General features: G+C 36.9%; 1 protein-coding gene across 1 annotated transcript in view; it reads right to left on the bottom strand.

The window, feature by feature from the left end:
- GRID1 (glutamate ionotropic receptor delta type subunit 1) overlaps positions 1-17,529 on the bottom strand; it is a 500,726-nt gene that overhangs the window by 215,332 nt on the left and 267,865 nt on the right. The window contains exon 4 of the mRNA XM_030453329.1: positions 461-666. Within this exon, the coding sequence (XP_030309189.1) occupies positions 461-666 (206 nt within the window). The remainder of the gene's footprint in view (positions 1-460; positions 667-17,529) is intronic.

Raw genomic sequence — 17,529 nt, 5'->3', positions numbered from 1 at the left:
AAAAAAAGATATACATATATTTCCTTCTTCATATTTGATAGAAAACTGTGATTCAGACATCAATAACTTGCTTTTTTAACATGAATTTGGAGATTTCCAAAGAAAACACAACTCCAAAACAATATATTTAATTTCTGTTAGACTATGGTAGATTTTCTGGTCACTTGTTCACCCAGAGTGGTTGAAATCCAGGTCAAAATTACTGGTGTGGAAGACAACCAGAGAAAAAGATTTGTCCTACAGAGCTGTCTACTGTAGTGAAAGTGCCCATCTGGCCAGTGCTCTCCCCCATTTGCATTAGACCCAAAATACACATGAGGTGGAGAATCTGATATTTCATTTTTAGACATTTACCAAGCAGCTTTGTCAAAAATTACCACTTCAAAAACATGACAAGGCATCACATAAGTCATAAAACATGCTCCTGAAATCTTGATGATAAAAACAACTGTGCACTGACCTCATTAATAAAAGTCTGGGCTCCCCGAGGACTTAGGAGTAGGATAGCCCTTCGCAATGTGTCCCGATAGCGGTTCAGCTCTTCTGTTTTCATGGTGGTGAAAAGGTTGGCAAAGACTCTGCTGATGTTCCTGTCCACTTTTTGTAATGATACATCAAGTCCCAGTCTTGAGGCCTGATCAAGAAATCCTTGCAGTCCGCGAATATCTGTAACACAGAAGGGAAAAAAAAAAAAAAAAAAAAAGGAAAAAAAAAAAGGAGGAAAAAAAAAAGACAGAAAAAAGAAAAGAAAGAAAAAAAAAAAAGAGAAAAAAGAAAAGAAAAAACCACTGCATCAACCTTCGCCAATCAGGCAAGCATCACTAATTACGTGGAAAAACACTTTTCTAGGGTTTTTTTCCTGCAGTGCTGTCAGAAGAATATTTCAAACAGGCACATACCAACAGTTCCCTTTCATAGCCAATGCCAGAAGGAAAACTCTATCAATTCCCTTTCCCCAGAGATCTCTGTAAAGACCCAGCTCATGAATTTGGGTGGCTGTACATACCTCCCCATAAGCTAAAGGACACAGCGTGTAACGCAGCACAGACAGACCCACTCCGACAATATCAAATGAAGAAATCCAGGAATAGATGAACAGAAAGGGGGATAAATCATTCATCCATAAACTTCTCTCCTTCTAACAAGTTCTCTTACATAAGATCATGCCTGGTTTTTTCCCCAAGGAAAAATATTACAATATCCAGAACATACACAGCCCTCCTTTTGACACCTTGTTTTTCCTTTTCCTATCCTATACGTAACCTACCTAACCAGAAATTTACCCTTAACCTGTAAAACTATGAAACAGTACAAAAAGTCCAAAGTCTCAAATCATCAGGGTATATAATTGTGTTAAAAAAAGATAAAAATCAGTAGGGAAAATCATGCAAACAAGCCCCTTCAAAATCTGTTGCTTTGAGCTCTGTCACTCAGCTTCAGGCTGATAGGAAAAAAATGTATTTTCCTAATCACTTCTGTTAGGACATTAACATGGAGAAACATACATTTCATATTATACTCATGCTGAAATCTAATCACTCAAACTGTGCTCTGTATTCATGACTCTCAGCATTTTCCTGTAATAGACATCTGAGTTTTTAGCTTGTAGTGAAATTTAGAGCAAGAGAAAGGTCAAAGTTTATAATGAACTATGTGGCTCTCAGAATTAACAGTGACCTGATTGCAGCTCTACCATGTCTTCAGAAGCTCTCAATTTTATCTGAAATATTAACAAACTTTTCTTAAGTATTTAAGACCCTTTCCTCACACTCATTTCTTGTAACATTTATGATCAATTTTCAGCTTTTGTGTGAAGCCAAATAGTATAATTTAGATTACATTTATTGTTCCTGTAATAAAACCAGCTCTTCAGAAAACTTTTCAGTAACTGAATTAATGGCCTTTATAAACTATATTGTAACAGCTGCTGAGCTTTTTTTATTTTTTTTTTTTTAACCTTGGAAGTCACTCTCTTCAAATGAAATTCTAGGTAACAATAACACAGACACTGCTAAAGAAAGAGGACTGAAAGTTAGACTGCTTCAGTACAGTAGCAAACTGTGCTGCCCCATCTGGGTGGGCTCTGAGACCATGCTCAATCTTGCTCCTGCATGGCCACAGAATATAGGTGACCTTTTTCTTCATCCCTCTCCCCCCCAAAAAAAAAAAAAAAAATGTCTGAAACTTGACACAAATAACACCTTACAAGGATATACCAGTTGAAGACCTTAGCTTGTGGACAAGAAAACAGATGAATTAGAAAGAAACATGAGAAAGGAACAGAAATTATGCTGTGGTTGGCACATCCCTAGCTGACTTTTCACTGCCCTTTTAACTCAGGTTCAGCTGACACAACCATCACCCCAGCCAGCCCCACCATCAGGAAAGGTGGCACTCATGAGGATTTTGGTGGTGACTTCTACAAACCTCTGGTAGTTTCCTCACACTATCACACAGCTGCTAGACTTGCTTATTGTCTGGAATCCTGAGTCACTGAGGAAAGAAGGGGGCTTATTGCTATGGAGGCATTTTTGGAAAATGCCAGAAGACTTTAGAACTTGTATAAAAGTTAAATATCGCAGGTGTGCTGAGACAGTGTGAGTGACAAACAGCTATTGTTTGCAGGTGGAAGTATTATATTCAAGTTGTCAAACAAAGTTTGGATTTTTCTAATTTAAATTCAGTAAACTAGATTTCATTACTTATACCAGTATGGATCACTGTATGGATCTGTGATACATGAAACACAAATATTTTTCTTTTAATAATGTTTAGTCCAGTGCTTGACAAGCAGTAAGAAAACTCCCTTTTTTACCACTTAATAATGACTTGGGGTTTTGTGCAAAAATCTAAAGTTGTTACTGCACAATGGAAAGCTATTTACAAAAGATTAACTGTCCTGATATTACTCCAGATTTTTTTGCCTTCTTTTCAACTAACCTGATGAACTGCTGCTTAGAAATACTGTTGTAGACCAGTGGAAAATACTTGATGCACATGATAAGACTGTTTGGACTCAGAATAGCATTTGTATTGCTTTACAAATTATTCCCTCAAGGAAAATGGGTGATTTCCCAGTTTGAAAAAAGGAAAAGGATTCAGGCTTTTTCCAGCTAGAGAACAAAGCAAAATTTGAGATGGAAGAGACTGTCCAAGCTCAAATGTACAACAAGAACAATCTATCAGGTTTTCACAGACAGAAGTGAACGTGAATTTTTTCAGTGTTGGAATTAGATAGAGCTGCATTTTCAAGTGATCTACACCAAACCTTTCACTTGCATGTTTGCAAGAGGGAAAAGTAATTAAGTGTGGAAAATAATGAGAACAGGCAGGAAATGCTGAGCTTTGGAGTTTTCTCATTTGCTGATTGTAGGCTCTACACCCTTTTTTTTTCCAGTGATAACTTTATTTGACCATTATTTTGGTGATACATTTAATGTAGTGAGAACAGTGTCAAGGAGACTTGAATACTTTCTTTAGTATTTATACACTTTCATAAAAATACATACACCTTTTCCAATATTTTAGGAACAATTTGGGGACATTTTTCCTTCCAACTGAAGACAAAAAATACTATTTCTTACCTCTAATACAAAGATACTCTGCTTTATTGTATGCTTTATTATTCTTAAGACAGAATAAAATGTACATTCTAGGATTCACTGATCTGGAAGATAACCTGTAAGCACTCTGAAACAGGTTTCCTAAACTACTTCAGTTTCATGGGTTTCATTAATTTTATTTTACAGTAGCTGTTGTACCTCATTTTTGCAACTGCAAGTTGTTTGCATAAGAAATAAGTGAAAAAATGACTGGTGTGGCAAAGAGACACATCCTGATTATTGACTCCTGCTGCACTGAAAGCTTTTTGAATGCATGATTTTAAATACCATCTTTGGGTACTTGCTACAGATAATGACCCAATTGAAGGATTTGAATATACTCTAGTATTTTAGAAAACTGAAAGTGGACATACTTCAGAAGGACCTTTTATTCTTAAGTTAATAAATAACAAAATTCTCTTCCTTCAAAGAATAGAGGGAAGATGACTATTTATGCTTCCAAAAGAGACTTGTTTTGTCCAAATCATCTTGAAGGTTTACTTTGAGCTAGAACTGAAATTTTCAGCCTAAAAAGCTCACAGTACTATTTAAACCGTTCAAATAGACCAGAATGTATGATAGCAAAGTCTTTTACAATAGATATGACTACATTAATATATGAATGTAAGTCCTTATCATACCTCAGTAAAAATGTGATTATATTAATAAGGTAAAATAAGGTAAATTCTTCACTTTTCTATTTTTATCCTGTTCTTACAGTCTCTCTCCACCTACCACATTTCTTTGTCTCTGCCTACCATATTCCCACAATTCATACTAAGATAATTGCTATCTCCCAGATAATTTTTCTATGAATGTTAGACCTTAGTTTCAAAACACTGTCTGTGATTTAGTCACCTAATTCCTAATGGGACTTAATTTCAAAAAGTTTTTGCTAAAAATCTTTGCTTCCTTGAACGCTTTTAGATATACCAGAACTCAAAATCTCTGCATTTTCTTTTTTTTTTTTTCCACAAAGAAATTAAGTCAGTAACTAGGTAACGGTTATTACAGCAAGTACATACTACATACAATAAAAAGTACAGTAAAGCCATTAATTAAATCGGATTAATTTTGGTTTATTCAGCTTATAAAAGAACAGCTGTACCAGATGAGACCAGATAAGAAATTCTGTCAAGCTCCAGAACCTGCCTCTGATAAACAGAGTGCAAACCAAGAGCAATCATGAAGTGATACTTCCCTCTATCATTCTTCCAAGAACAGATTGCAGTGCAGGGAATTCCTCAGGCAGGTGTGATTTCAGTGTATTTCCATGCATTACACAGGGGTATTTCTGCACACCAACCCCCAATGTCTTTCTCCTCCATACAACAGCACAATTACCCTTTAAGCCAACATAAACTAAGAGCATTCAGATCACCTTCACCTTTTTAACCTGGGAATTTTTGGGATCCCATTGGAGTCTTCCATCCCCTTTTAACACCTTTCTCTCTGTGTTAGCTCTACTAATATTAGTCAAAGAGAAGGCAAGGTGCCAGCACTGCCTGACCAGCCAGGCACTATGTAATGCCACTCAGCCCCAGGTGCTGCATAGCCTCTTCTCAAAGAGATGAGAGAAAAGCAAGAAATCAGAGGTTTCTGGAGAGAATAAAGCAAATTATCAGATGTAAGCTTTATAGAAAACAGGGAACATTGATTTGCCATTTAAATCTAGATCACAGGCTGACATCTGACCACCTCTCCATAGAAACTAAAAATCTTACCATGTGTTTTGATACTAGCATTGGGATTAATCAAATGCAAAGATCTACTCAGAACCCCTTGTGATATAAAAGGCTGAAGCCTGTATAATGGCTGCAGAAAATTTTTTATTGGACAGTTATACTGCCTACATCGATTTTGTTATCAGACTTTTAAATACTAAAAGGACTTCAATTAGAAACAAAGCATAGGCATTGGTGATTTTCACTCCTGAACAGAGAGGAAAGGGACAGAACACACCATAAAGCCATATAGGCACAAACAGATAATTTCAGATTCACCTTATTGTAGATGATAGACATCAGTATGAAAAATATTATAAAGTAACTCTGTATGACTTCATACTTGGAGCAGCTGGTCCAGTCCAAAGGTAACTGGAGCCTTCCAGGGGGTCCAGAAGCACAAAGAAGCTTTTAAAGGCTACAACAGCCCTTTCACATTTAGCATGAAAGGTCAACTACAGGTCTCTCCTGATGGATTTTAACACTTAGTATTCAAAAGCACAAGAGAAATCACCTCAGGAAATTAATTAGTGTTAGGAAAAATGTGGACATATGCTGCAATTGGTGTAAAAAGGTAATTCACTGAAGAACTAGCATTTCAATTCAAATCACCCATTTCATTCTTCCAAGTGCAATAATTGCAAACCTTTTGCCCAATGGTAAACCACTCAAATGAGCTGTAATAGCTTTCCATCTCACTACTGCTGATAATGCATTAAAATACTTCTAAAGACACTATGCGGTGCTACTGCTCTATCTTCTTATGAGACAAAAATAGATGTATTATTAGAAATTTTGCTGACATGCATTGTAAGTTTAAATGAAATACTCCTTTCAACTAAATTAATTTTAATTATTGCATGAAATTACTGACCCTATTTGTTATAGCTGAGCACAAGCAATTCTAAATATCCATCCACCAGTATGTTAGGAAAATACATCCTTCTTCTGGAGGTCTGAGTGCACCTTGCTGAAAGCCATATTATTTTACACTAACATCTGAATTAGTAGCATCTGTTTAGGATTGTAACCTGGTTCTGTTTTAGAACACGTGCTATTGTTATTGTTAAGGGGTTGTTACTGCACAAAGTTTTGTTCTCTCACTTTGACACATGAAGCAAGTCCTTCACATATAAGACAAGCAACCCTAAACTATGGATAAGCAAATGGAAATAAGTGCATCCTGGAACAGGCCAAGTGTGCAAAGGAAATGCCTCAGACAGAGAGGAAAAAGTTACCTCTTCTCATTTTGAGAAAACCAGAAGTCAGCTTAGAATCTAAAAATTCATTCTGTACATGAACAGAGTTGTGTCCAGCACAGAGAAGGCAGAAGCAAATCCCTTTGCTTTTAATAGGTTGCTGAGTGAGTCTCCAACTTTAAATACTGCACATTCCAATCTCAAGAGAGGCAGCAACAAAATTACTGCAGATACAGAAATTAAATTCCCCCTTGAGGAAAGGCTACTTGTATAAAAGAACTTATTCTTTTATACATGTAATAATAATACCTTGCATTTATACATTACCTTTTAGCTAAGGATCTCAGTGTATTTTATAACCATCTGTACAGTACAATATACACTACAAACAAACATGACAGGAACTAGTTGCTGTTATGACCACTTAACTACATGTCAGCAAATAGTAATTCAACTTTCTATTGAAGAAACATTCTCTCATGGGGTATTTATGCAAGTCCAAGTAGAAGCAGGTGCCCTGGGCACACCGAGTCCCAGAAAGGCTGTCAGAGCTGCCAGCTCTCACTTTGTTAGTGCCATCTAGGTATGGACTCCTTTTCACCAAGGAAATGGGAATTCTCTTTAAAGTTACTATTTCTCAACCTGTCACAGATTTTGGACAAGAAAATCCTTACTCATATTTATTTTGTCTCAAGTCTTTTACACTGCAAAATGTAGATGCCACTTTGGCAGAAGCCAGTTTCACTCCATGGCTCGCATTTCAGAGTCTTCAGTACAGAGGTACAGGTGAAGTGGAGAGCTGCCTTGTCTTGAGCCTTACTTATTATTGCAGCACCCTCTGATTGAGTCAGTGCCTGGCTACAGTTATCAGTAAGGTTCTGTGTCACCACACCACTTGCACCAGACATCAGCTCACGTGGAGCCTGAACGTGACACTGAGCTGCACAGAACCCACCTGCCCTGGCAAGCCTGAGCTACTTGGCCAATATTTGGTTGCTTGCTTGCAAGCTAAGGGCAATGGAGGCATATTTTTAGCTCAGAACCCAGGAAGAAGGACCCCCTGGCCAAAATTTATTTTACTTGAATGATATCCACGAGGCTGTAATGAGGAAGGTGGTATCTTAATCCTAACTTCCTTGGCTAGCTGTTTGACTCAATGTGCATTTTCACATAGACATGAATTCAGAAAATTAGAGAAATTATGTCTCCTTCTCTAATATCCTATTTTTTAAAAGACCATTTTAGCAATACAGCCTCCATAAAACTCTCCACAAAAATGCACAAGGATACAAAAATCAATTACAGGCTCCTCTATTCTCCAGTGTTTTCTGTTACAAGAAAGATGAGAAGGATCTCTACTAAGGTAAAAAAAAAAATAAAAATCTCTTGGAAGGAGCAAGAGTGAGTTGAAAACAAAAACTAAGCTCATGCCACATATAATGACCATCAATTAGTACCTCTTGTAGGAATATGCCAGTGACAAACAAACAAACAAAAAAATCAATAGCCAATTATTCATTTGCATTATGTCAACTACTTTTACTACACTGGGAAATAGAAGTACTCCTGTCTCAAACAACATGATTGAGAAAAAAAAATGAAAACAAACAAAAAGCACCATGCTAGAGAATAAAAACAGGAATGTACTTATATTTTATCATCAGCTAAAGCCTCCCCGGGCATCTATTATTTCCATGCTTTTGGAAGATAGTGAGTAATAAGCACTGAAAACAAAACTGGTAACACTGAGGTGGTTAGTGACAGAAGATTCTCCACTCATCACACAGTTAACAAAAGTAATACATTTTAAAAGATTGAAAAATTAGATGGTTTAGGCCTAAGTCCTACAAATATTCAAATATGTATTTATTTTCGAGTGAGAAAACTCAATGCCAAGTCACCTCCCAGGTATGAAAACTCTCAATATATGTGTTGACATAGCTACTACAGACTGTGACCTATTCTTATGATAATTCAAGATAAACACTTTAAATTCATAAAACACACTTGCCCCTTCCCAGAGGTGAAGCCCCTTTCTTAAAACAGCAATTTAGAAAAGCAAAAAGCTTCGTAACTTTTAACCAACCCTCCTGTACAACTTTCCTATCCAAACAACCCTGGTATTTTAACAGCTCGTGTCCATGACTGAATACCTGGCCTTTGTGAAGGCACTGTAAACTTGCTCTTGATGACTTATTTCACATGTGCTTAGAAACAAGAGCAATTACCTAGGTTTCACTGAACCACTCCATTTGAAAATTAATAACCATCTGTAACAAAAGCTTTTCCTCTTTACTGTATTTCTATAGTGAGACAACAAAGAGAAATCTTTAAGGCTTCAGAAAATAGCTTCCCCTCATTAAAAACTCAGCTATAGAAAAGGACAAAGGGAAAATGAAAGCATTAAAGCTACAGACTTTTTCAACTCCATTAATGTGTCCCACAGAAATTCAATTACACTACCTCATTTAAAAAAGAACATCCAGGTACAGTAAGAGTGTTCCTGTGTTTACCAGACAAAACCATCCCCAGTTTGGCCTCAGAATAAGTCTCTAAAAATTCCAGTTTTAACTAACTAACTAACAAAGTTACTTTGAAATCTACATTTAGAGATACCAAAGTACTTGAACAAAGGAAACAAAACTTCACTAATAGAAGTTAGAAGTATTCAGGGGTTCCAGTTTAATTACATTAAGGGGGTTTGCTTGCATATTTATAGCATTGGAAGTTACTATAACATCTCCTTTAGGTATTTATAAGTAAATGAAACAAGACAGCTACATGCCTCAGTAAACTTAATTTTAACCATGGGACTCATTGAGACAAAGCTTCAGTGCGGCTCACCAAAATCTGCCAAGCTTTTACTGAGTGCTTACAGTAATTCTTATGAAGGCCAGCTGGGAAATCCAATACACCCTTAAGGTTAATATCTGAATGAGGAACTCTATTTAACCACCACCACCTCTTAATTATCTCAGTTCCTTACCCAATGTTTTCTGATTTACTGGAACAGAAACAGGTAATTCTGAATGTCACCGGGATTATTTTGTCATTAGAAAAGACAGTGAAGAACATCTCTGTCTAAGAAGCACCATGCAAGTAATGCTATCTTTGGTGGGTGTTGGTGAACATGTACACCTTAACACAGTTCACAGACACCGTGCTAATTTGAGTTACTTTAAATAAAGCAATACCTTGGAAAAAGATAAGATGTCTTTTCAGAAAGGATGTTACTGCCAGGCATCAAAAATTCATCAATCAAATGAAGACAAGATTTTAACGTAATTACTGACTTCTCATTTTTCTATTCTTGTGGAATACTCAGGGAAGTGAAAACAGAACCCTCACCCTAAGAAGAGATTACATTGCTACAATGCAATGAAAGGAAAATAGAATAAAACTATAGGTAGTAAATTCACATTACTTTTACGTATTCCAGTTCCTGAGAAAAAACTAAAACTTCTGAGTTCACAAGAACAATTTAACCATGTGATGTTTTACACTAACAGTACATAGTATCTTTGAACTCCAGATGAACCAGCTGCAGTTTTTAAAACTAACATACAGAGTTTTTATTTTTACCTTTAACTTTTATTGGGCTCCTCATTTCATGCAGAATCAACCCCAGGTTTTTGTTTTTGGGACACAACAGTTATGCTTCTTTATATTTTAAGATAACTTCCACATACTGTAATTAACCATAAAATAGCTAACACTTCTCATTCTACTAGCTCATTCATTCACCAAGCACAGTTAATGACTCTTCTAGTTGTCTTAAGGTTTGACTTCCATCATAATGATACTCATAATGCTTTGATGCTACATAGTATGTTCTAACACTTCTGTGTCTTAAATAAATTTAATTAATGTAATTAATATCTCGGGGGGGTGGGGTAACAGACATACAGGTGAGTATGACACAGATCTCTAAGACCACTTAACTATGTCAGCTGAAAGTCTTTGGAAGTGATGATTTCCTTCAGCTTAGGCATATTTGTTATTTTATCATCCCAACTTCCTCATTTTTGCTGAAAATGAGTGTGAGAGTCTGACCTCACTGATTTGCAATTGTCTCAAAAGAGCAATTTTAAAGTGAATAGCCCTGGATAGGGTGGAGGACCTGGCTGGCCAGAACTGAGCAGGGAGTGACACCTTGGGAAGAGATAAGAACTACTGAGTGGAGACTACTCCCCTTTTCTGAGGGCCTGCAATGCTGGGATGTCCCTCCAGGCACAGTTAGCCTGGCCAGGGTGGAGGAAGCCACCTTGATTGTACTGATGCTGATGTACCTGGCTGAGGTGGCTGGAACTGAGCGGGGAGTGATGTCTGGAAGGAAGAAAGAACTGATGAGGGGGTTGGTGTTGCAAGACAAACCTCTCTTAGGGCATGGCGCCCTGCGATCCAACAGGTGTTCCGGCAGAAGTTCACAAGTAGTGCTCTGAGTCTGTTGCCCTCAGGGTTGGTTAGCCCGGCTCGGTGCTATCGCTCCAGATTCGACTGACTTCTCTGCTGGCTTGCTCAGGAGTGAGCTGAGCTTTTCTCTCAGCCTTCACCTTTTATTGGCCCCCTAATCCTGCTCATGCGCAGTGGGGGCCCGCCCTAATTAGGCACAGGTGGGCTTAACACAAGCTCATGCCCACTACCTGGTAATCAGTGGCACCTGGTTGCCTCACTGCCTCATTTCACTACAGGTGGGGGACTGCACCCTTCTGTGGGAGCTCCCCTCCAGGCAGCCTGTCTGCAGTGGCTCTTATGCCAATGACCCTGGCTGCTGCAGCAGCTGAATGAGAGCTGAACAAAAGGAACTCAGGGGTATATATGGCTGTCCATGCTGTGGCTGCTTTGTCGTCTCTTCACCCACTGCCATCTCACATCAGACCCTGTCCAGGATCAGTGCCATCTTGAAGAAACTCGATGGACAGCTGGAACCCTGCTGGTGACTCTCTCTCTCTCTCTTATATCTTCTTTTTCTCTCTCCCTCTTTTTCCTGGCTCTATGGTTTTGCTTGTGTCAATTGTCAAATAAAGTCTGCTTGCACCCGACCCTTCAACAGTTGGACTTTGTTTTGTGGATCCAAAACAAAAATAAATTTTAATGTTACCTCAGACCGTAACAATGAGGTTCATTCCAGTTCATGTATTTCTTCAGATCTCTTCATTCACTCATGTAATCATACCTCTCACTATCCTGTGGTTGCTTTTGGTCACTGGGTATATTAACCTCCACCTTCTTCATATCCTTAGCATTTACTTAGAGGCATCTCCTGACATATAACTACAATGACTTCTACAGAAGAGCAGAGAATATACTTGTAGACTTCAGGGAATGAGACAGCAATGTAAACTGCTGGAAACACACATATTTCCAAACCTTCTGGCAAGAGGTTGCAGATACAGTTTCACACTTCATTTCTTTTGACATGTCCCCAGAACTACTGCTGTGCATACCTAGTGACAAGATTTGAAACCTCACACCACCTCCCAGGCTCCAAGGCTCTATTACAGTATCTACTGTTTGCATGAAAAGGAATCATTCTTTTTCCCCTGGAAACAAGTATTCAGTGTTTGCAAGAACACAGCTCTTTTGCTCAAAAGAGTGGAATGAAAGCAAAATGTGCTTTTAACAGTGTAAAAAAGAGAGAGCTAGAAGTTAGGCTCTTGAGAGTTAGGAGGTCAGTGATTAAATTCTTCATACAGCAGGATCTATTTTTTTTCCACTTTTTATATAGAAAGAGTCTAATATTAAAAATATCAGTTTCTGGGTATATTATAATAGTACCCTTATATAAGCTTGCTTTCACCACTTTTTAAAAAGTCCTTCAACTTTAAAGAAAACAAAAAGACTTGATTTTCCTGCTCTTTCTGCTCACGTGTCTGATTTGTGCACTCACATTGCCCTCCAATATAGCAACTCCCACATCCTCTTTTATTTCATACAAGTACAATAAGATCGTACATACATACATGAATTTATATAATTTAAATTTTCTTGGGTTTATTCCACTGATTAAAACATTGAATTTAAATTGATTTTTAGAGAGTTGAATAAATTCCTACTCTCTTCTTACAGCAAAGTTATTCATTTTGCATCAGCAGTGATCAATGATTGATTGTTTCTACAATGCTGAGAGGTTTACCTGTGTGTATATACTCTCTCCTAGACCCAGCTAGAAAAAGTCCTACAGAAAACATGACTATCTGCTTAAATTTTTCCATTATGAAGAGAGGGATAATAGGAAGCCATTCTACAGCAATAAAGAGCAATAAAAATATTTCTCTTGAGCAAACATGGTACTATTTAAGTGCAGAAGCCAAAGAAGGAATAGTAGAATGAATACGGACTAGTTATTTGAGAGCAAATATGCCAGGAAAGAACCCACAATTTCTTGAACTTTACAGTATTCTGATGACAATTTGAAGAGACAGCGATTAAAAAAAAAATAGAAAATACAAAACTACTTAGAAGAGAATGAATCATTGAATCTTGCAGTGGATTTAGAGAAGTGTATAGTCCCATGGGCTATGTGAAGAGAGATAGCAAGCTTGACTGTGAAAATGAAAGAACTGGACACTAAAGAGTTTTGTGGGAATACCGAGGCAAATTCTTTTTGCAACTACTAAAGAACAGAAAGAAAAAAACAAAACAAACACAAATTGAATTACATCCTCAAGTCTGTTACTTCATTTACCTTTTTGACCTGGTTCTGAAGAACAAACAACAAAACAAACCAATAAACAAAACCCAAACACATAAAAAAAGACAAAAATCCTCCAAAAATAAAAAATTATTGAGACTAGACTAAATAAATAGTCAAAAGAACACAGTATCTCTTTCAGGCTTAGATTCTGGAAAAGAAAATCTTTCCATTGGCAAAGGAAAAAAAATTAAAACAGCAACCAACCAAATGGCAGTTGGATTCCTTATCTTAGAGATGAAAAACTCATACTTATTACTTTAAAATTGTACTTAGAAATCAAGAATCAGTTATACTGCACAAGGCTTCAGACACTGTACAGTTATCCAGGACAAGCACCTCTCAACATGGATGATCTTATTCATAAGAGCTGCTAAATTAAACCTTCAGAAAACTATGCTGCCATCTCCCTGTTCCCACATGGATGCAGCTCCTCCTGTTCCTTCCCTCCTCTCTCCTGTCCCACCCAAGGCCAGAGGTCCTCTTCTCACTGTGCCTATCCCTGCTATATCTGTGAATCACACATTCACTCCCAAAGAGGGGATGTTAAGTAGATGCTGCTATGGAGGGTGTGGCCAGTAAATCCTCATTTCTCATTTTAAAATAAACAATTTAGTGAAAGATAAAGAATTTTTTCTAAATCATGTTTGAAAATCTTGAAAAGTATTTTAACAGTTACTATTTTGAGCAATCTTTACCACATTATGTTAGACTCTGATGGAGAAAGAGCCTTGTGCACTCCTGAGGAGTTCATTCCTTCAGTAGAAGTGTAAGCAGGAAATATCAAGGTGGTTCAGAGTGTTGGCATCACTTGAGCCAACAGCCTAAGGAAAGCAGCAACTTCAACACCACTGTGAAGTTCCAGTGTTCACTCTTCTAAATAAATCTTTAAAACTTATGAAAAATGTACAGAAATTATGAGTCTGTGAAGCTTGGTTTATAGTGGGAGACTTTTGTCTATAGAAAAGAAGATTAAGTATAATGAAATGAAACAAGGATGAAACTGATAAACTACAGAAAAAGAGCAGAGGAAGGTCTGCAAATAGAATGTAAACCAAAACAAGCACAAACCAAAGAAAACATTTTTGAAACCAGTGAAAACTGAACTTATTACAACAACTCCCCATGGGGTGTGGTGGTTCAGATTAAATGTTTGCGAGTCTCTGTGAGAGATTTCTAAAAGATACACTGTAGCTGAAAGAAATTATAAATTTAATTTGAAAATAAGAAACATTATATTCTATGGGTCATGTTATTTAATTAGTCAAAGTATTCTGGTCTTAAATCTTCGACACTCTGAATTTAAAAAACATTTCTATTAGTTTGGAAAAATATTTTCAAAGGCAACAAAGCGACAACATAAAAATGAAAAAAATGAAAATAAACCTGAGCAGAAAACTAAGGACATTCTCAGGAGTGCTGTATCATTGTAAGGTGCCTGCATGCATATAGGGAAGTAAACATAAGTTTTCATGGGAATTGCCATCTCATCAGGAGGCAGAGTTCATACAGTTTGACCACAGAAGTAAAAGAACCAAAACTGAGAAGAAAGAAAATGGAACTATCAGTTGCCTCCCTATATCATACCAAGGAAATAAACCCAAGCTGTATATGAAGAAAGCAGTAGCAATGTATCTTTCGATAGTAGCATATTTTGATCTTGATAGTGCTCATTACACCTGATACACAGGATGAATTCACACATTTTTATTACTCATCTAAAGAATTGTATTATCATGCATACAAATATTCAAGTTCTGATATCAACCTTCACCAGGTGCTTGGCCTATGGTAAAAGAGATTAAATATTTCTAGGTAAAAACTTTGGAAGTACTGGGATATTCAAGTGAAGAGACTCATAATTCAAATTAAAAGGACACTGCATCTATTGATCAGATACAAGTAAGGCACAGGTAGAGAGAGTTAAATATTTTGGTCACCAGCCACAGCACTTCTGGTAATGCAAAAATAATTCCTGTGTTAAAATGGGGCTTTTATCACTGGTGGTAATTAATTTTAATCAGTTTCAATAACTGTAGGATTAGAAAGGTAAATGCTGTATCTTTATAAGCTATATAAGTGGTCATGTAATTATTATACTCATAAAAAATTAGGTCCTGAAGGACACAAGCCAGAAAACAAGAGCAGACTCCATTTTGACATTAAGAAATGCCTCAATGATACCAAGTAATGACAGCTGCAACTATGATTTTAGACATGTAATTCCCAGGTATAATGGCAAGAAAAATTCATCTTTTTGGCATTTAGTTTTATCTTTTAAAATTTCTTATGAGGCACACTTGAAAAAATATCTTGCCAATGCTCCTCATTATTTTTCCTTATCAAATTATCCAGTGCTAACTTTGTTGTGAAATGGGAACACAGAGGTCTAACTTGCAAGTCATCCACCCCCTGGGAAGTCCAGTCAGCACATCATGAAAAAGGATTCATTCTCTGAAGAATTACAAAAAGGAAAGAAAAAAATAGGTGAGGAAAGGAAAAAATAGAGTAAAATTGTTTACTCTTTGGAATCATATTAGAATTAAACCATAGGATATCTTATATCCTTCAAATACTTAAGGTCTTTACCTCTGGCTTCCAGCAAGCCTCACAGTATTGTATTAATTGGCCTGCTTAAGAGGTCTGATGTAGTGAAGAGATGCCTCATGACTTTCTACTCTACTCCCCAATAAAACTGTTAAGCAAATAGATATGTTTAATGCTTTTCTAAAAGCAAAAAATAATCTAATCCTGGATGTCTGTGCCTCCATTCTCCATCTAAATCATTAAGAACATTTTTTTTCACATGGTATCATTAGAACAAAACGCTTTAAAGTGGGCAAATTATGCAGACACTACATTAACGGAAATAAAACTCTAAACAGATCATTAAGAAACACATCCAAAGGCTCAGAAAATCCTAGAATTCTATCTTCATTAAGACACAAGCATCCAAGACATACTTAATGCATAGAATGGGTAGATTGTTTGCTTGCCTCTCCTTCTCTCATCCCCTCTTCAGGCAAGAGAGGGGAGGTGCAAGTGCAAAGAGCTTCACTGGAAGCTGTTGCTTGGTGGGCAAGGTCTAGGAAAAAGCAACAGATAGCAAGGAGATTTGCACAAAGAAGGAAGCAAGGAGAAAAAATGTTTTTACAAAGTTGTTGGGTTCTTCTTTTAGGAATGAGGAAGGGTCATCAGCAGACATGAGAGTTTGGTTTTATTTTTCCAGGTTACTGGATGGAGACTTGAGATGATGCTTATTAGTCAGGCCCAGAAATACTACACCTATCCAGTACCATTAAAGATATGAAGTAGATATTAAATGAATATTCACTTTAAGATACTGAAAGGTAAACTTAAAGCCTATGTGAATAGCCCTTACAGCAGGACTGACATTGACCTTTGTTCTTTGGGATTCAGAAGAGAGGAGGCACAGATGAGCAAAAATCTCAATATATCTTATAATATTGCTGTAGTCTTCTAGAACAGAAGACAACCACATCAGGAAAAAAAGCATACACGTGCACAGTTTTGTCATCTCTGCTTTGTCTATCAATTGTTTCTCACAAAAGTCCATTTAAAAGTGGATTTGATTATGTTTCTTCTTTTCTGAGATGATGCATTTTTTGAAACATTTCAGCTGCATTCATGCTATTCTTGGGTCAGGACATTGTGCCATGCTGTACTCAGAGATGTTTTAAAATTGAGTGAAAGAAGAATTTTTCTTGTACAGAAAGTTCCTTATTTCAGATCTGATCTGGAACACCAGCAAGTACTGTAAAGCACTGTATGGGCTGCTAGAAGGATCATAGAATGGCTTCAGTTGGAAGACACTTTAAAGATCATCTAGTTCCAACCCCACTGGCTAACTCCATCCCAGCCAGACTTAGACACCTGCACAAGTCATCTGCTGCATTTCCCTTCTGGCAATGTTTGCAGCTGTTCTAATCCATGGCCTGTCATAGAACAACCCCAAAATTTTACCCAAGAACAGCAGTAAGAGAATCAAAATAGCCCCAGTCAACTGAATTTTAAAACCAGCTACTACCTAGATTTCAGTTATTAAGTTAAAATAAACCAGTATGAAAATCTTCACTATCTAGGGATTGGATAGATTAAAAGCATTTGCACTCTGTGACAGTATCTATTCCCTTGCATTGTTTACTGCTATCAAGAAGGAATTTTAGTGTCTATAACAAGTGACTTTTTCAAAATCCTACCACTGACTGTCTTTAAAAAAATCAATTCTTGCTGATAATTTAAAAAAGCCCACTAATTAAAAAGCTATACTGGCAAAATAAAGCTCCTTT

This window comes from Calypte anna, chromosome 6 (assembly GCF_003957555.1).
Source record: "Calypte anna isolate BGI_N300 chromosome 6, bCalAnn1_v1.p, whole genome shotgun sequence".
NCBI lineage: Eukaryota > Metazoa > Chordata > Aves > Apodiformes > Trochilidae > Calypte > Calypte anna.
This window is presented reverse-complemented; position numbering and strand designations above follow the sequence as displayed.